This window comes from Trichoderma asperellum, chromosome 6 (genome assembly GCF_020647865.1).
Source record: "Trichoderma asperellum chromosome 6, complete sequence".
In the NCBI taxonomy this organism is placed as follows: Eukaryota; Fungi; Ascomycota; class Sordariomycetes; order Hypocreales; family Hypocreaceae; genus Trichoderma; species Trichoderma asperellum.
Genome location: NC_089420.1, coordinates 3,606,594 through 3,625,724, shown reverse-complemented (window position 1 = coordinate 3,625,724; position 19,131 = coordinate 3,606,594). Strand labels below are relative to the sequence as shown.

Genomic DNA, 19,131 nt, shown 5'->3' with positions numbered 1-19,131 from the left:
GCATATGTGCCAAGCTCTTGTTTCGCGAGGTCAATATATTGCCTCATCCAGGTATAGCGCACCGATACTTCGAATTATACTTTTGTCTATTGCATTCTCTGGTGTAGTATTTGCCCAAGACATTACAAAACAGCATGCATATTTAGCGGCTAAAAACTATAGGTATCGTTTATGTGAATGTGCTCCACAGACAAGACGACCAAAGGCCTCTTTGAGACAAGAATTCACGGATGCTACGCCCTCGAGAGAGATAAATTCAATTTTTTCAGTGATAAATATGCTTTCTCGACTTTCTTTCCTTTTTTTGTGGGATTTTTGCATTAGAATCTCAGACATGCGCTGCCTGCACCAGTAACAGCGATTTCTCGACGAGCGGCGTACGCCTGTTGTCGAGAGGGACCACTTTGTGGGCGGCGTACGCCTCTCGTCGAGAATTGCACTTCATTCGACTCTCGACGGGCAGCGTGCGATGTGAGACAAGGAAGAAAAAATGCTTTTTCAGAGACTATTCCCAGGGATGGCTGTGCTGGTGACTCGTAGATGTTTGTTGTGCATGTTGTGTAATCAAAGATGGAGAATCAATATCAAGTGTTTTACCCATTCAGTAGAGAACCCGAGGTTCAGCAGGATTTTAGGAACTACCTCCAAAAGAAGAAGATCAAGAAGCACATATCCACAGAGAGAAAGCATAATTTAATTCGATGGCTTACTGACAACGACGCCAAGCCCCAGTCGCAGAAGGATTACTCTCTACGAAACTACGCATCCAAGACGTATAAATGGGATGGTGACAAGCGTATCCTCTGGGGTATTGGAAAGAGTGAAAATGGAGGAAAGAGTGGGAAGACCAAGAAGACCAAGAAAGGTTGGAAGGGTAGCAAGGGTAGCAAGGGTGGGAAGTGCCAAGACAGGGTGGTTGTCACTGAGGATGAGATCTTGGATGTGGTAGAAAAAATCCACATGTCGAATGATCATGGGGGGTGGGATGCCACCTGGGATGAAGTCAGCAGCAAATACTGTGGGATTGTGAGGTCAGATGTCATCTTCCTTCTGAAGAGGTGCTACATCTGCCAGTTAAACCCGCGCAAACATTCCAGGAGGAATGCGGCCCTTGATGAGGCCCCTGCATCAAGTTCATCTCTCGCAACGCCATCGTCAGAGCAGCAAGCCTCGGAAGAACAGCAACCGTCATACGGGCAGCAAGCCCCTGAGCAGCAAGATTTTGATCAAATTCTTGACCAGATCTCTCAGCAGACCTTCGATTACAACTTCGGCAACGACAACTACCAATGTGGTAGCTTTGAAGGACTGGATCAGCTTTGGAACGAAGAGGTGCCAGACATTGAGATGGCCGATATGGATCCTTCATTGTTCAACAATGACTTCCAGGATCTCATGATGTATTCCTACCCGCCTCCCGAGGAGGCTTCGGGCAGCCACACTTACCCCTACGACTTTAATTTCATGCAAGACTCGGTGTAACCGATTGCAGAGCTGCCCTAATACGTCAATGAAGGGGGGCTTCCGGGGTGAATATGGTGTTGTGGAGGAAGTCAAGCATTTTTGGGGCGTTTTGGCCAGAGGTTTGGCTTCAGGGAGCATCTGATAAGTCAATGCATCCATATCCCAGAATTTCTTTCTGGTTGATTTGGGGAAGTGGTGGGAAACAAGGTTGCGACTGTTTTTGTGCATTTTGTGTGCATTTTTGTTCTTTTTTTGTGTGTGTGTTTGAGTGTTAGCATAACTAGGGTTACCAGACTGCCAGACTGTTACTGAATTGAACTTTTGTTTTTCTCACGATACTCCCGTGCTTGCTGTTTGTGATGAACTTTTTTTTTTTTTTTTTTTGCTCAGAGCCAATGCTAAGACTGCAGTTTTTTCTCGTCAATTTGCGGCACCTTACCTCGCACCCACGGACGACATAATGTATAAAGGTTACAAATACTCGGGATGATGCATGCTGTTCAAGAGCCAAGTGCTTGTGAAGATGAAAGGCGGAAGTAAAAGATAATGGAGAAGAAAAGAGGGAAAAAAAAAAGAGGAAAGAAGAGAGCTTGGGGTCCTCCAAGCAATAAATACCCTGCTGACTACAATCTAAAGTGGCGGTGTCCCCGAGCAACTTTACGACAGGCGTACGCCTGTCGTCAAGTGTGTCTGTGTTATTTCACTCCCTCGTGTCATCAGTAACCATTGGATGAAAAGAGGGTGACTGGAATGTAGTAGTAGCAAATAATGGGTGGAGTGAGCAGGGATTCTATCAAGGAATGGGTAGAAGATATCAAGAGCGGAACAGATGCTAAAGAAAGAAGGCCCACGAGGATCTTTTTGGCAGAGGAACGAGGCCATTTTATATCCCTCTCGCGATTCTCCCGCCCCTTAGCTAAAACTGTGACTCAAGGGCGAGCAGGCGGCCTCGGACACCATAACACGTATAGTTGGTGCTCTTTCGATGCCATTGGTGAGGGCTTTGAATAGTTACACAAGCCCTTGGTTGTGTGTAACTTGACATCTCACAAGAACGTGTCGTGATTTAGGCTATGAGGGTGGGCCACCAGTCACCCCTCCACGGAGTTTACGGGAACGAAATTCTAGCAGATGTTTTACGGACACGTTCCGGAAACAGCTGTCTGCTGTTTCTACTCGGTATCTACTACGTCTTCGAGATGGCAATGGTTGGTTAGCTTTGTCGTCTTTTCAAGATCTTGTGTTCCAAAAAGATGGATGAAATAATCAATGGTTTGGGAACTTATAAACAGTCCATAGCGTCATATGCGTACGATGTATCCCTAGGCGATGCCTTTTGTTGTGGATATCATGTTGATATCGTGTTGTAGAATTGCTTTGGTTTCTATTGGCCTAGAGGTTTGTTGACAATATCATTTTAACCAATCAGAGCCTGGTCTGAGACTACTACATAATTGTGCCCATGCCCTTCAATCTTGGCATCACTCAGCCCGAGAGGTCAACGCGCCACTAACTGCCCAAGGATTCATATAGCACTTCACAGCTGGGTGAATTTGCAGTCATATTCTTTATTAAACATTTGAGTTTATCTATCACTCTTTTCATTCCGAAATGAATGCGTCAGTTATTCTAAGGCTAGCTCCTCGTCGAAAGATGGCCAGCCTGTCTTGGCAGTTGTGCTGAGCATGACCACACTCCACTTTGACTAGTCGATAAATCTTAATGAAATACTAGTGGTTATTAGCTTGACATTACAGTGACTGAAAAAAAAAATCACCTCTTTTAGCTAAATGGCTTTGGAGAATGGGCTCTAGGTAACGCTGAAAATTGAGAGACGTGGCTACAACTGAGAATATAACAATTATAGAGGCGAGATGACACGAGTTGAAGCTCAAATTTTCAGCAAAAGAGATAGATGACTAAGCCAAACACTTAAGAGAAAGCCAACTGCACACGAGTGTCTGCCAGTGGCAGCACTTCTCTCCCGTTATATTTTCTTCAACTTCTCTCTCATTATATCTTCTTCCGTATCTCATCTCGAATCTTCTCTCTCTCTCTCCAACTTTCATTCTTCTTGAACTTTTTCCCCACCAAAGCTAACAAATGCCGCAGCCATGGCTGATACATACATCAATATCGATCCAGATGGCGATACGCTAATAATCCTGCCACTCGTCCAGCCAGCTAGTGAGACTGACGATGCAGCATGGGAAAGATCGTCTCTTTTTAATGATAACAATGATATGGACGGTCGCTCTTCTCATTCCGATGAAGATGAAATGCGCGGCAATTCTTCTCTTAGTAGCGATGATGGTATGGAAGATGAGCCTTCTTTTCCCGAATATATGCCTCCAGAGACGCTTTCATGTTACGGTATGAAAGAAACAAATTTGTACAAGCCATCTTTGGACAATAATTCTGAATGTTATAGGCCAAGAATCATCGGAGATAGCATCAGTGATAGCATCAGTGAGCCAAGTTTTCCAAGATAACACCAAATCTAAAGATACATACTACTTTAAAGTCTCCATGAAGCAACTCTCGCTGGCTTCTCCTCGTGCGAAAGCTATATTGCTAGGGCCATATAGAGAGTCTATACCGACAGCCGATGTCCTCCGCCACTGGGAGTTTGAGCCCATATTCGATCCAGAAGCTTTCAAGATTGTGATGAGCATCCTCCATGCACAGTTTCACAACGTCCTTGATGAGGTATCTTTAGAGATGCTATCAAAAATTGCTGTTATTGTTGATGATTTAAGTTGTCGAGATTCTGTCCATCATTTCGCTAAACTTTGGCTTAAAGAGCTCGATAGCGCAGCAGCTTCATCTCACGATGGTATTTATTATGCCCGCAAAAGTTTTTACGCTATGGGTGTTCAGCCTGGAGGAAAGATTTAGAATTGAGACACACCATGCGATCATGCACTCTCCTGATATTTTATCGTCTTTCGGGTTACCAATTCCGGTTCAAATTTTGGGTTAGCAATCACTCAAGTTCATTAACGGATTCAGAGCTGACAAAGCGTAGAATCATTAAGCCAAAACCGCCTATCTATGCTACAGGAAAAACTAGAAAAGATCCAGGTCCTTATCAAGGGAGTCATTAGCCATGATAGTCAATGTTTGCTCTGCGCATCAGCGGCAATGGGGGCGCTCACCATGAACATGCACAGGCACAGGCTCACTTCAGAAGATATAGTGGCTCGGTCGGATAACATGTCTTCGACGATTTTTCGCGATACGTTAATGAGTTTCACATATCCAAAAGCGGCTGCATGTAAGGGCAAAGTAAAACCGCATGTTAATTTGGAGTACATGGTATCGTCCTGCACTCTCGAATCTGAATTTTGGGGACTGGATTTGAAACAATTTTAATTTATCAAAACATTAGTCGGAGATTTTAAGCATAAAATCTCTACACGGGTTAGTACTGGCGGATGGCTTTTGGTACAGCAGCAGCAGCAACGCGGAACTATGACAATAAGAATAGCAAATTGGAAGTAAGAAGGCACACGATTTAACAGTTTACTCTTCTCTGGCGCTCTGCAGTCAACTGCACCTTTTAAGAATAGTCAGTTGCGTTCTAGTAATTCGAAATGTGAAATTATACGTTCCTTGATGTTCGAACCTCTAAAGGAGACTGTGGTTTATTTTCATGAGGAGTAGCTAGTCTCTCTACTCGTTTGCCACCGCAGTCATGTACGAGAGTTAATTGTAACGCAGCATGCCATCAAATTAGGGGAAACAAAGTGCATTTTTAAGAAAAGTTATCATTTTGAACCAGAATTTAACTTGAGACATGTAAAACTAGATTCATAGCTAAGATTTGCCATCTAGAGATGCCAAAAAGCGAAGAAGCCAGAGTGATGAGATATGGATGTAGATATTATAACTCTCCCTTGGAGCTGGCAACAATTCAAGGCTTGCATGTCATCATAGCGCATAGAAAGAAATTTTGCAACGTTGGCACAATGTTGATATCTCACACGAATGTCTGTTCATTCAGCCAGCATACATTGGCCACCAACTCTTGCATATTCAGTCACCAGTTGCCCAACCCATAAGAGGAAGAAGTAATCCGCGAATATCAATCTAATTACATCTATTCTCCTCTCTCATTGAAACTAGTCGGATCATATGTTAGAAGCATCCACCACTCGATATCGCACCCCATCGACGCAGTCACACAAGCCCGTCTAATCCTCCAACCATTGACTCCCCTCGGCAATATGCATTTCCCCCTCCTATCAAACAAATTTACCGACGCAATTCCATTTCCGACGCATCTACCCGGACACAAACATGCGCCTGTACCGCCTCCATCAGTAGCCATCACTGCATATCCAATCATGCACTTCTGAAGCGAAAAACATGCCGCTGTGGTGAAGCCACAGTAGTAAGAGGAGACTACATGGTGCCACGAGCTGATTGGGCTGGAAGAGTAACGCGTGTTTTTCTTGCTTTATATTGTTGAGGCGTCATTGGTATTACTCAGGGCAGACGAGAGGTATTGATACTCCCCAAGGTGTGGATCATATACTTCAAACGCCTCTCACTATCTCCGACTTACAAATGTATAGAATATTTCGTAGGCAGACGGACAAAGAATAAATAAAATAACCGTATCTAGCCATAAGAAACACCGCCAATGTATAAACCATCTCTATCACATTCCTTAATGCCCGTTTTTCCCATGCCAAGTCAGTCCCTTCTTAGAGCTGTCATCCACAGTAGATAGTCATTCATTAGACTTGGCAGCACAGTCAGCTTCACTACCCAGCAAAGAAAACGCAGGCGTATCATATCAGATATACTAACACAAAAGACTTCATGCAAACAAAATACGGGACATGTCACCGCCACGTGGCCATCCTTTGTCCTCTCACCCGTGCCGCAACAACGAATCATCTTACACCTAGATACAGGTAACGTCCCCATTCAAGCACGCACCGACCCGTGTTGAATAAGAAGAAGAACAAAAGTAACAAAGGGAAGAACAAGAAAGCAGGAAATATTTTAATATATTCACGACAGGCGACACCAGTGTAAATGGAGATTGGGGGGAGGTTGTATACACGAAACGATGCTGCGGCGGGCACCCGCTTCCGACGTGGTGCATAGACTCGCTAATCATGTCGTTTGAGTTTGATGTGCTCGTTGTGCGTACATGTATTCTACCTGTGGCTACTGCGACAGCGTTTTGCATGCAAGTAGGTAAGTATCGTGCGGAGTGTACAAGTAGTATCCGGTGACAGCGTATACACACTTCAACCAAGATACCGATTTATCTCCCCGCCACTCGCTCAACTCTTTCAAGCATCAAGCTCGAGCTCTTCACTCATGCTGGAGCAAAAGAGCCACATGTCCATCGACCAACGCGCTGTCACTGCAGACTCCACATTTGTCTGTGGATATTGCTTGTGGAGAGACAGGCAGCGGGCAGAATAGGCAAGGCCGCAGAGATGATATCCTCCGGATCTGCTGGATTCCAAAGAAAAGCTGGTATATAATAGGTAAAGGCATATAATATGACTAGGAGTAGAAATTCGCCAACTGAGGGAATAGAACTATTAATGAAAATCTCAAGACATTCATTCTTTCTGCTACCGTCTGCCTACCCGGCTGCCTGTCTATCAACCCATCATACCGCCCATCTTGTCCACCGCCAGACCCTTGGGCACGCATCACCATCGCCACTTGGGTACACACAAAAGCATCTCACTCTCCATCAATCCCACAAAAAAAATCACAACAAGAGTCATCCATCCAAAATACCTAGTACCTACCACATTCCTTTCCGGAAATATCGACAACACAGACTCCATCCATCGCATTTCCAAAGCATTGTCGGCCCAATCCGCCATCAAACACCAAATGCCTTTATTTCCCCGCAATGCGACAATCTCACCGCGCGCGGGAGGGGCTCATACATAACATGCCACATACATACATACAAGCGAATAGTAGCTGCCTACCCACCTCTTACTTACATACCGCATCATCACTTATCGCTCTATGCAAAAATAGCTGCCTACCTAGAAACCTATGTATGTATAGCCATGTCCTTAATACATACATCCCTATCCATATCCATTAAGCAAAGTAAGCAACAAAAAAAAAAAAAACACCACGTTAACCCATCATCTCCATCCGTGTATCCGCCCATCCGCCCATCCGCCCATCCGCCCATCCAACAAGAATGCAGCATCAAGAACCCCCCCAGACCAGCAGAAATTTCAAAAAAAAATCCAGCCCAGTAAGCACCAACCGTTGGATAAAACCAAGGCCAGCAATGAATAAGGTAGGTAACATGCCATGCCATGCCATGCCACACGCACCACCACTAAAAAAAATCCCGGTCTAAAGAAAAAACTCTCAAGACCCCATCTCCACCACATAGTTACTACAAACCACCATTGCACTTGTAGCATCTACTAGGTAGCAAAGGTACTAATGCCGTCACCCAAGTATGACCAACACCGCGCCCCAAAAAACGATGCAGCTAATCGAGCTTCTCACCTGCTACAACGTCGACTAGCTCATGTAGCAGCTCAGCAAGCTCATCGTAGCTCATGCAACTTGTGCAGCTAGAGCTCCATAGCAGCATCTCCTCGACCAACCCCAGCTTTTCCTTCGTCCCTCCAGTCATACCACCCCCGGCTTGCTGTAGCGTGGCATCACATCACTGCTACCTCGACCTCTACATGGCCATCACAAATCATCACCAAAAGAGCACAGGCAGAAACTCAAAAGTTGGTAGAAAAATCCCCTTGTCCGTTATATTCATAGTACAAGATAAAATAAAAATAAATACTAAAAAGCCATCGCTCGCTGTCCAATGCCATTTTCTTCCTTCTATTTCTTTCCTCATCAATTAGGCTCCCTTCCTGTTTCGGCCCTATCCTTCAAAAACGAAATTTCTTCAAATGACATCTTTTTGAGTTGATGCATCATCTCTCTACTTTTTTTGTTGAAAACCAATTTCTAGTGCGTGCTCGTCATGCAAAATCTCCGACGGCTCCCAGCTAAGCAAAGCTACTCGAGCAGGCTGACGTACGGCGTTGGGCCATATGACTAGCTAGAACAAAAAGGGCTTCTCCCAAAAATTGGGGAAGAAAAGTAGAGCAAAGCAAAGCAAAGCAATAAAAAAAATTAAACTCCAGAGGTGCTATGCATGTCGCATTTCCCCGCCCAGATCGGGGTGTGTGCGTGTTGTGTGTGTTTTTTTGTGTGTAGTGTATAATGTAGCGCAGCGTATAATGGTTGGTGTCCATTGTGTCATGTCGTGTCGTGTCGTTGTCGTGTCTAATAAGAAGTGGAAAATGAATAAGAAATATTATGGACGCTTTTCTTCGCCAGTCATGGTTCCCTGATCAAACGCCGACCCCGCTTATATACAGGTGGGTGTGTGGTCTATGTAACATGATGAAAAGAGCATGTAGAGAAAACAAGGGTTGAGAGATGGTTGCAGTCGAACCGTCGCTCGCTTGCCCAGCCAGACAATTTTTGTGGAAATTGCTGTTGTTACCATCATGGCTGGACTAGAGGGAAAGACAAGCTTGCCCAGAGAGCGAGAGATGAAAGCAAGGGAGATCCAAGCATCTCATGGTGATGTTGCTGCTGCTGCTGCTGCCGCGGTGATGGTAGTGTGATGGCAGTGATGGCGGTATTGTTGGTGGTTGATGGGTATCAAAATGAGTGACTAGAGTCGGGTATCATATCGTATTAAATAATAAGGCGTTAATAAAAAAAACAATGATATAGTTTTTTTCGCGTGAGACAATATTCATGGGTGTTTTGCCAGCGCTGCATGTCTATGGTTTCGGTTTTGGTCGTCAAGTCGTGGAAAGAGGTAGTAAAAAAAAAGAAAAAAAAATTCTCCGCAAACATTAAAACGGAAAAGAACAAGAAAAAAAGAATCAGAGGCGAAGCTTCTCAGCCAGGTTCTTCCAGAACCGTGGCGTCTTCTCCTCGCTTCGGGCCCGCTTCATGTAGGGAACCCGATGCATCGGCCCGACGATGTCCTCATCGCCACGGCCAGGAAACTTGCCATCAGCGTCCAAGGCCTCCAGCATCTGAGGCACAGCGCTAGGCAAGCAGCCCTTCCTGCCCCGCCACTGCATGGCCACAAGGAGGTCTTCGTTGTCCTGGCGGCTCCTGCTTTTGCCCACGGGGTTGGCGCTCTCAGAGCGTCCTCGTCCGCGGCCTCGGCTGCGGCTGCGAGACAGCACCGAGGAAGAGTAGTTGACATTGACCTGCATCTCGCGTGCAATGTCAGAGTAGTAGCCCTTCCATTTGCGCTCTGTCTCGGCCCACTTAGCCTCCGTCAGGGCGTAGATCTTGCTCGTCTGGCCGTAGTGCTCGCCGGTGCGAACCAGGTGCTTGGTGTAGGCCACACGCGCGGCGTCCCAGTCGTCGCAGAACTTGTTGACCGTGCCTGCGTTGATCTCGCTGATGCCGTAAGGCGCGGGGCTGATGGTGAAGTTGGCGTGGCCCAGGCGGTCGGACCACTCGTCCTGGTCCAGCAGGATGGACGGCGGCAGCGGCAGCGGCAGGTCCGTCATCATGGAGGTCTGGCGCAGCGACGACATGGACGGCTTGGAGCCGATGGACTGCCTCGGGGTCGGGATGATGCGAGGCGAGTGGACCTCCGTGACGGCCGACGATGGCGCCACGCTGGGCGACTCGAGGGGAGACAATGGCAGCGGAGGCTTTCCGAGCGGGTCGGTCATGAGCGGAGGCAGCAGGGGGGTCGTGGCCATGGCCCTGTCACGCTCAATGCCTGACCGCTCCTCACGGCTGAATTCGCCCGCGTGCATATCCAGGCTGTCGGTGCTTTCGTAGAAGGGCATGGCCGGGGGAGGCATGGGGGAGGAGTCGTCCAGCAAGACGGGGAATTGGCGGGCGGGGGACGACATGGACGACGAGCGGCTGCTCTCGGCGCCAGAGAGCACGTTCTCGAGGCTGCGCTCGGTGGTGGGCGAGGCCATCAGGCCCGTGATGCTGTTTGCCTTGCGCTGAGACGTCCATCGGGCAATGCTGGGGAAGCGGCTGCCAATGCGCGAGGAGAGGGCCGCCAAGGCCTCGCCGCTGATGTGACGCTTCTTCCTGGAGAACTGTGGATCGCCAGAGAAATCGCTGTCGCTGAGGAAGCCAATGTCGTAGTCGATGTCATACTCGCCCGTGATTTCGTTTCGCAGAAGCTCTCGAGAGGCATCTTGGTGCTCACATGCTTGGTCACCTGCAACAAAAAAAGAAAAAAAAGAGGAATTTGGTCAGCCAGCCAGCCTCGTCGCCGTTGCGATTGCTTCTCCAACTTACATAAACAGTACATGCCAAAAGTGTCGCTCAAGTTATCGTCATATTCCTCATCATCGTCGTATTCCTCCTCATCATAGTCCTGCTCTGGTTCCAGCGGCTCCTCCTGCACATCCGGCAGCGGGCGGATGCTCGACTTGGACGCAGTGGAATGCTGGGCGATGGGCGAAGTAGGGCCTTCCTGCTGCAGCGAGGGCAGCTCGAGAGAAGACGTCGAGCTCGAGTAGCGCAGGGGAACTCCTCCTCGGTTGGAAAAGGTCGGCGTCAGGGGCGAGGCAATGTCTGACGAGGACGAGTCGGTGGTGTAGTAGACGTATGAGAGATCACATGCTTCCAGGCCAGCGGCGGCCTCGTCCATGGCACTGCTCTTGCGGTCCTGCACAAACTGCGGCACAAGCAGTTCCTTTAGCTGGGGCGACATGCCTCCCTCCCACGGCGGCGAGGACGTCGGTCTGTCGTTGTCGACGGCGCAGCTCCAAGACGGGATCGACACAGGTGGGAGCGGTAGATGTTTTGTATGCGTGGGATGTAGGCGGGTACTTTGTCGTCTGCGGTAAGCAGCAAGTAGTGTTGGCTTGCGCGCGTAGCTGGTACCGTAGTCGTAGGGGGGACGTGCGAGACAATTCGTGAACACTCGTCTACCGCAGAAAACAGACGCGACACAGCACGAACAAAGAGGCAATGGTTCTATTCTATCAGTGTTCAATACCACGATCCAGCATCGGAGGGGGGAGACGAGAGTTGGAGTCGAGGCGGGCGGGAGCAAAGAAGTTAAAAAAAAAAAAAAACAGTCACGGAATGGCAGCGACGCTGGTGGAGCCGCCATGTCTCCCCAGCAAGGCTAAAAGTGCTCCGGCCGTGTGGTCGCAGTCGCTGCTGTGGTGGCAGCCCAGCGCCAGCGACAGTGGAGCGCGCAGGGTTGGAGCGCCATTGCAAGCGCCTGGGCTCGGGCTCTTGTAGCGCGTTAGCGTGGGTGGGTAGTACCGATTTTGGGACCCAACGGTACGTACTGTACAAGTCTGTATGTATGGGCGCCGGGGCCAGCAGGGATCCCCTTAGCGGCCCTTGGGTACCGATACCTGCCCGGGGGTCCTGTCTCGCTCCCTTCTGCTTCTGCCAGCTTCTCTCGCGGCCAGTGGGGTCGGATGGCCGCTGCTGGGAGAAAAGGGTGGCGTGTCTGCGCTCGCCGCCTGCCTCCGAACAATGGACCACGGCCAGCAGAAAGCATGTTGTATGTATGTACAGACAGCAGAGCAGGCGGCGCAGGTAGCGGTACAAGCACAAGCACAAGTAACATGCTGTACTCATACCCTCATACAGGAGCGAGCCGACCTGTACTGCACGGCCCCTCTCAAGCGGTGCCCTGTCCACAGCACCGCATCCGCATCTGCGTCTCCTCTCACCTGAGACTGCATCAAAAGCTTGCATTCATTCCACACGCTATCTGTCTGTCTGTCTGCTCCCCCCTCCATCCAGTGCGCTGTACATGCAAAAATGCCAATGCGTCCTCCTGTCTACAGCGACCGGCGGTCTGCGTGCAAGTACCAGAGGTACCACGGACCCGGAAGCACTGCCAGCAAAGCCGCGGCGGGGCTGGTATCGGATACCCCCATTTCATTGCCATTGCGCGCACAGGCCGGCACCAGCCATGACTTGGGAAGCTGGGAGACGATGGAGGGGCGCTTTTTCAGCGGAGGGGCGGTGCGCTGCTTCTTTGCCCTTCTTTTTTGGTGCATCAGTCAGCCGCTGATTTTGGGGTCTTTTTTCGGTGGCGGCGAAAAAAAAAGAAAAATTTCGCTGCTGGCTCGGCTACAGGGGAGGGCAAGTAAGTACGAGGTAGAGCTACATACATGCCGACGTTAGTAAGCATTTAGGCCTGGCATCAGCGGTTAGTTGGACAGCGGAAGGCAAAAAACCACATCAAATGAGTGCGAAAAATTGTCACAAGAGGGAGGCGAATGCTGTGAGTTGGTCGGGCGCTAGAGCCAGCAGACAGCACGAGACCTCGTCAACTGGTCTAAGAAAAGAAGCAGAATTCTATCACAGCGGCACGGCGGGATGCTGAAGATGATCGACGGCGTTTCTCGAGCGCTTCGGCCTTGTGGCGCCAGCATCTGAAGTGGTCCCGAGGCTGCAGCGGCGGAGATGTAAAAAAAAAAAAAAAAAAATAACATCAAAGCGCCAATGGATGGTGTGTTGCTACGGCTGTTACGTTGGCGTTGACTGTTGACTGTTATCGCCATATGCGCGTTGGAGAGGGAGAGCAAAAGGCGTCGGTCTGTGTGTGTGGACTGCGTGGGTGATGCCATATCAGGCATTGTACCGGTTTTGCAAGTGACATTGGACGCCACCTGCTGCGGTGCGGCTCCAGCAGCAGCTTCAGTGCGTGCACGGCCAGATCGGGCTCCCAGCGGAAGGCATCGGGGCTGTTCAGTGACAGATGCACCGCTAAGAGCTTGAGCTTCAGCTGCGACCAGCACATGCAATTGAGTGCACACCATCCCGAAGCTACGACAAGGTGCCTGTACATACATGCGCCTATAACCTATAACGAGTAGAGGCAATACACCAAACTGTCATCGCCAGACATGCTCGTTTGCCATCAAATGATGGGATTTCCACCGGAGAGACAAAGAGGGATGCGTGGCCGTGGCCCAACCAGACCGGCCAGAGCAGCATCTGCCATACGTCAACGCCCACCATCGCCATCACGCTGCCGGTCATCATCATCGCCAGCATCATCATGATGTTCCCACCCCCTCTTCAGCTACCCGCCATCATGCCCACAAAGGCTGGAAAAGTCTTGCTAGAGCATCCATGCTGTCATTATCCATCCGCTTCTTCACCTCATTTACTCCTTCATTCACGCATCCTCGGCTATTGCCCTTCCACTCCTTCAGCCAGTCCACGTGTTGCCGCGCTCGCATTGGGCGCCTGAACAGCCGGTGTGATGAGATCAAAGCGAGCGCTGCCTCTCATGTTTGGCGGTGCCGCAGCAAATCAAACAGAGCAGGCAAGCTTGTTGCTGCAGATGCAGATGCAGCTGCAGCTCCTCCAAATACCTACTAGATACCAGTAGCTCTGCTCTATCAGCGGCTCGCAACGCAGCACGCATGCATGCATGCCGCCCGTCCAGCCTCCTCCTCAACCCGCCCGCTTTTCTCTTCTCGTCTCGTAGCCAGCCCCCGGGCGACAAAAGGGAAAATGGTCGTGACACCCTTTTGCCCTTTTTTGCTCTTTTGCTCCTCCGAACTGGTAAACAAGATGCAGATTTCGCTTCTGCGCGAGCGGTTCTTCTGCGCTCTGAGGTGGCTGCCAACCAACCTTTTCCGGCTTCGTGGGCCAATCATCCGAAAGCAAGATGGCCTCACTTACAACATGCAACATACACATACAACTCGTAATAGTGCATGGCCAACATGGCCTTTGCCGGCCTTTTGGGGCCAGAAACTAGAGCCTGAGCGCCAGCAAAGCAAGGGCAACCGCCAGACCAAGTCAGCGAACGCCATTGGGAAGCGAGACGCCGGCTCTGGCACAAACAATTGACCTTGGTTTGGGGTCAGGCTAGGCCTGGGGGCTGGGCTGGGCTGGGCCGGTTGGAGGTGAGTCAAGTCACAGCCCAGCAACAAGCATCAGCGGCCATCAGGCCAGTTGACCGGGATTGGGGCTGGACCCGCTGCTGCGTAAGTATGTACTACATGTATGTAAGTTGGTTACAAAACCACTGGCCGAGGCAGATCGAGGACGATTTTGCTTCAGAGTCCGACAGCACCAGCGTGATGCGCCGCACGTGAGGCAGTGAAAGATGGCCAGCGGCCCTTCTGACGTGGTGCAGATGCAGCCAAAGGGGCGGCTGTAGCTGATGAACCCTGTCGATGCCTCTCAGTCCGATGTGAATGAGCATTGCTGGTATCAGCGAGGCCATCGCCATATCCATACATGCAATCGTTGGCGCTGACTGGCGCTGCCCAATAGAAGCGGCAGCAGCATCACCGATTGCTGCTACAACTGGTATTGTGTGCAAAGTACTAGATACAGTAGGTATCATCTTTCGGATATTTTTTTGGTCTTCTCTTCCTTTTCCCGTGGGAGGTCGGAATCTTGTTTTCGTGCTGCCATCCATAGAAACCTAAGTACCTACTCCGTACTATTAAAGGTAACTACAAAGTACATGTACCGGTACATGCTGCAAGCGAAGCGATTCACACACATCACAGCCACCCTCGCCTCGCGGTCGGTTCTGGATTCTCTTGCCAGAGACACCGACTTCTCCAGCATCTCGTCGCCCACCGCCTTTGTGCAGGAGTGAATGCGCCGACATATGGAGACGGCGAAGGCGAAAGGCGAAAAGGCAGTCATCTGGAGCAAGCAGAATCTTGAGCCCCCGGGGAAGACGGACGGCGGGGAGGAAGCTCGGGGAGTTGCCCATGTGCATTTGCATGCGACTCCATTGATGCTTATTCCCGTCCTGGTCGCAGTACAAGGGCAGAAACAACAGCACATGCCCATATATCGTTGCGGGCCTGGTAGAAGAAGAATGGGGCGTGGGTTGATGCCGGCATCGCTGGCCATTCAGGTGACATTCTTGCTGGGTGCTGGCCCTGTATACTTGCCCTGTGCTTGTACTACTAGTAGTATCTCCTCCTCGGTACTGTATGTATAGGACTCGATCCTTGATGATTGCCTGTACGAGTAATACACCTCGGGAGCAAACACGCTGCTGGCAACAGAGACCGACGCCGAGATGGGGGACACGCCGTCATGACATCCACGTCTACTACACAGCAAGTACCCATCATGCCGGGTACCAGTACTCGCAGCCAGCACCATGCTAAAGGAACAAGCTTCTCGATCCAGCATTAGCACAACGCCGCTGCTGCTGTGAAGCTCTCACCAAGCCCTTACTAGCCCGCCCGGATCTGGGCCTAGCGCCACGCTCTGGATGCGTGAAGCCTCTTACCCGGATGCACGTCGCCAGACCGGCTGCTTTTGAAGCTGCTGCGTGTACAGAGCGCACTATGACAACTAAGGCGGTTCTTTTGACGGCACTCCGACATTTTGACGCCAGGTGGAAGCATGGAAGAAGAACAAAGAAGCGGACTTTGTTGCAAGGATTCGTGTCTGAGCTGGATCCGCCGCCCATTGCGCTGGCACCGGGGCCCCTCTCATCTCATCTACCTACATGTGCCTCGTCCTCTCTTCTCACTTTGCAGCACAGCACCGGTGCAGGGGATCTGGGAGCCGGAAAGAGAGAAAAGCGAATTATGAGGGAGAGAATGCTGCGGTGCTACAAGCAAGGGGGGTCCCTCGCGAACTGATCGCGGCTCAACCCGAACAGGGTTTCTCACTTCACTCTCTCCATCCGTGCGTTTTTTTTTTTTTTTTTTTGCCTTTCTTCCTTTTAAAAATTTTGATGTTTGTCCAGGGTCTAGGGCAACTTCTTGAGCCTCCTTTTTTTTGAGAAGGGAAAGAAAAATATAATATACGGGCCCTGGCACGGGTGCGCCGACTCATTTTCCTTCTGGCCTCCATTGCCCCTATGCAAGAGCTGTTTCACTTCTGGCTGGGGTGACGGACAGACATCACTTTAGCGAGCTCTAAAGCCAGCCAGCGGAGACTTTTTTTTTTTTTTTTTTTTTTTTTTTTCAAACGAAGCAAAAGAGAGAGAGAGAAAAGCTGCGGTGAACGAGTGTTTCCCAATTGAACAGATTAAACTGGAATTGTCACATCATCATCATATGAGGGCAGGCCATATATGCTACCTTGTAATTTAGCGTTCTGACATTTTTTGCGATACATGATTCAGTAGGTGCTGCTGTGAGGTGAGAGTAGACCGCCGGTATGTATGAGTGGCATGATGACTGGCAGCACAGCCCCAGATGCATGAAATACCTACAACAGTCCGCGTATTGAACCCCGTACTCTGTGCATTTACGATTTACGACTTGTCGATTATTCGTGAGTTACTGTTAGGTGCTATATCTTATTCATTTTCGTTGATATGCCGATGCTGCTTGCATTCACCCTATTTGGCTCTTCAATAGCGGTGGTCCTGTGATTACTAAGCGTGTACATATACATGTACCTCGCAACTTGATATTGCACCGCCAAAAACCCAGTTACCCTATAAGCGGACTTCGACATGTTCATTCTCTCTGAACTCGGGGCCGTGATAAGATGTTTTTGGGATCACCGTTCAAGTGTTGATACTTCAGTTCCTTTCCCCCCTTCCCTCTTGGTGCCAAGGCTTGTCTTACTTTGTCGTGCTGGTGAATAGAGTGGGTGGCATATTCGTATCACCACCGCACGCGATTCCAAGAGTCATTTTGATTAAGCCATTCGGGGACGTCGCGTTGAGCTTAGGGGCGATTGCAGCTCCTCTACAAGAACGCATATTTGCAATTTACCATTTCAGATTGTCAATTGTAATTGTCATTTGCAAATTAAAGCACACCCTGTGTCCTGATGGGTGTTACCCCAACATTGTTTATCAAGCACACCACCAACATTGAAGTGATAACTAGGCCAAGCCCTCCAGAGAAGCGATATAGGAGTTTTGGTCGCCGAGGTGGATGCACCTTACCACTCCGTAGGATTAATCGAGACTATACTGTGGCGAGAGGCCGAAAAAAAAGTACAGACACATCCAGCACGAGCATATATTCCAGTTCCCCGTTTCACAACCTAGCCGTGAGGGGACCCCCAGATTTTCTCCCGCCTAGTGCTAAGCACTCTATCAAGATTTCTCCCCCCTTTACGCTCGTACAAAGGGGCTTACATAGACAGGGGGGGCATCCGGTTGGCTGTTGTACAACAAACACAGTATGTAATTGAATGGCTGAATCATCTGCCCTTTTGTTTTCCCCAATTTTGATCATGTTAATGTTTTAGTATCTCCGTAAACTGGAAAGGGAAGAAAACGTCAAACTCGGCGGAGTGATACGCCACAAATGTCATTTATTCCCCACCAAGGACCGCCCTTTCGACTGGACTTTCAACTTTTGATTAGCGCCCTACATACAGTACACAAAAATAAACACTTCGAATGCCTTTAGAAAAGGAACCGAAAAAAAGTGCCAACCTGCGACGGCGCCGTCTAGTCCCATAGAGCCACGTTTTTCTGGCCCGGCGTCCCGGCTGTACGGGATCAAAAGGGCCTTTGTAGCCCAATTCTTTTTTGGCTTTAAAGTTCTGAGCCTCCAATTCGACCATGACGACGACCTACTGCTGTATCGAGAAATCAAGTCCGGGGGCCTAGTTTGGCCTGTGGCTTGCCCTTTTTACTCGTTCGTCGTACATCCCACAAACACTCGTATTTTGCTTTTTGCTTCCCGTTTATCCGCTGCCGGTAAACGACTTAGTGTTTTTTTTTTTTTTTTTGTGAATCGGCGTCTTTTTTTTGGAGAAGGAGGGGGGGAAGAAGGGGGGACGCTTGCTGTTGGTGCCTTGCATGAGTTAGTTTTCCCGTAGTATCGGCACCTCGGACGCTGAGATACTACCTACTAGAAAGATGGCCGCCAACGGTGGCGTTCTTGTGGTGGTGCAGATATGGGGGGTTTATTCGGATTGACGGCATAGAATGGAGTACCTGCTTGCCATTTCTAGAGTCCACACTATACTACTACTACTACTATGTATGTACTGCGACTACGCTGTTTTTTTTTGAAGTAGTAGTTTACAGCATGTAGTACAGTACATGGCAATTTTTTGCCGTGTTTGTGCCGCGAGGCGCTCATAAGCTACAGCAGATTCTTTTTGATGTGGCCCGCCAGCTGGCGGATTCCATATGGGACATCTCCGTGGCCGGATGGAATCTCTGTTGTTGCGTGAATAGCCGACGTGCGAGTAGCCTTTTGTGTTGCATCGGTAACGATAATGGGCTTTTTGCTTATTGTATGTTTCCACTTTCTGCGCGCGTCCTGCCAAATGCTACCGTCTGCGTCTTCGTGTGCGGTGGCAAGTCACATCTTGACAGCTGATTTCCACATGCTCTGTACCCAGCTGGATGGGTTTAGCCAGCCTTTAGGAGGAAGAAACGTATGCTGCAGCTCTAGCCGAAGGCTCATGCCAGCTAGTGTCCTGTGTCTCCATGTCTCATGACATTTGATGTGCCGTGCCGTGTCTTGTATGGCTCTCATGGTGGGAGTGAATAGCTAGTGGTTGTAAAGGAGGTAGGTTCAGTTATCTGATATTGTTTCCTTTTTTGGAACATTGTCCTTGATAGACTGAGGCTGTATTACTATAGAGTTTCATTGAGATAACATTAGTACAGAAGAGTCTAATTCATTACTGAGATGATATTCCTGTAAGTCTTGCTATATTATCATTGCTATAGTGTCTGGTGATTGA

At 49.4% G+C, this 19,131-nt stretch overlaps 5 protein-coding genes across 5 annotated transcripts; 3 read left to right on the top strand and 2 right to left on the bottom strand.

Moving 5' to 3' along the window:
- Window positions 1–531: 531 nt before the first annotated feature.
- Window positions 532–1,834, top strand: TrAFT101_010631 (uncharacterized protein). The gene has a single exon (XM_024911105.2). The coding sequence runs from the start codon at window positions 571–573 to the stop codon at window positions 1,480–1,482; it is 912 nt and encodes a 303-aa protein (XP_024755460.2). The 5' UTR covers window positions 532–570; the 3' UTR covers window positions 1,483–1,834.
- Window positions 1,835–3,578: 1,744 nt separating this feature from the next.
- On the top strand, window positions 3,579–4,362 carry TrAFT101_010630 (uncharacterized protein; the record flags this gene model as incomplete). Its single annotated transcript, XM_024910344.2, has 2 exons — window positions 3,579–3,837; window positions 3,896–4,362. The coding sequence occupies 2 exons, from the start codon at window positions 3,579–3,581 to the stop codon at window positions 4,360–4,362; spliced, it is 726 nt and encodes a 241-aa protein (XP_024755459.2).
- Window positions 4,363–8,587: 4,225 nt separating this feature from the next.
- On the bottom strand, window positions 8,588–11,527 carry TrAFT101_010629 (uncharacterized protein). Its single transcript, XM_024904574.2, has 2 exons — window positions 10,786–11,527; window positions 8,588–10,705 (listed from the first exon to the last, which is right to left on the bottom strand). The coding sequence occupies exons 1-2, from the start codon at window positions 11,201–11,203 to the stop codon at window positions 9,384–9,386; spliced, it is 1,740 nt and encodes a 579-aa protein (XP_024755457.1). The 5' UTR covers window positions 11,204–11,527; the 3' UTR covers window positions 8,588–9,383.
- Window positions 11,528–14,046: 2,519 nt separating this feature from the next.
- On the top strand, window positions 14,047–14,328 carry TrAFT101_010628 (uncharacterized protein; the record flags this gene model as incomplete). The annotated part of the gene is made up of 1 exon (XM_066129019.1): window positions 14,047–14,328. The coding sequence occupies one exon, from the start codon at window positions 14,047–14,049 to the stop codon at window positions 14,326–14,328; it is 282 nt and encodes a 93-aa protein (XP_065985149.1).
- Window positions 14,329–18,521: 4,193 nt separating this feature from the next.
- Window positions 18,522–18,920, bottom strand: TrAFT101_010627 (uncharacterized protein; the record flags this gene model as incomplete). Its single annotated transcript, XM_066129018.1, has 2 exons — window positions 18,522–18,669; window positions 18,748–18,920. 2 exons carry the CDS (start codon window positions 18,918–18,920, stop codon window positions 18,522–18,524), a joined length of 321 nt encoding a protein of 106 aa, XP_065985148.1.
- Window positions 18,921–19,131: the final 211 nt, after the last annotated feature.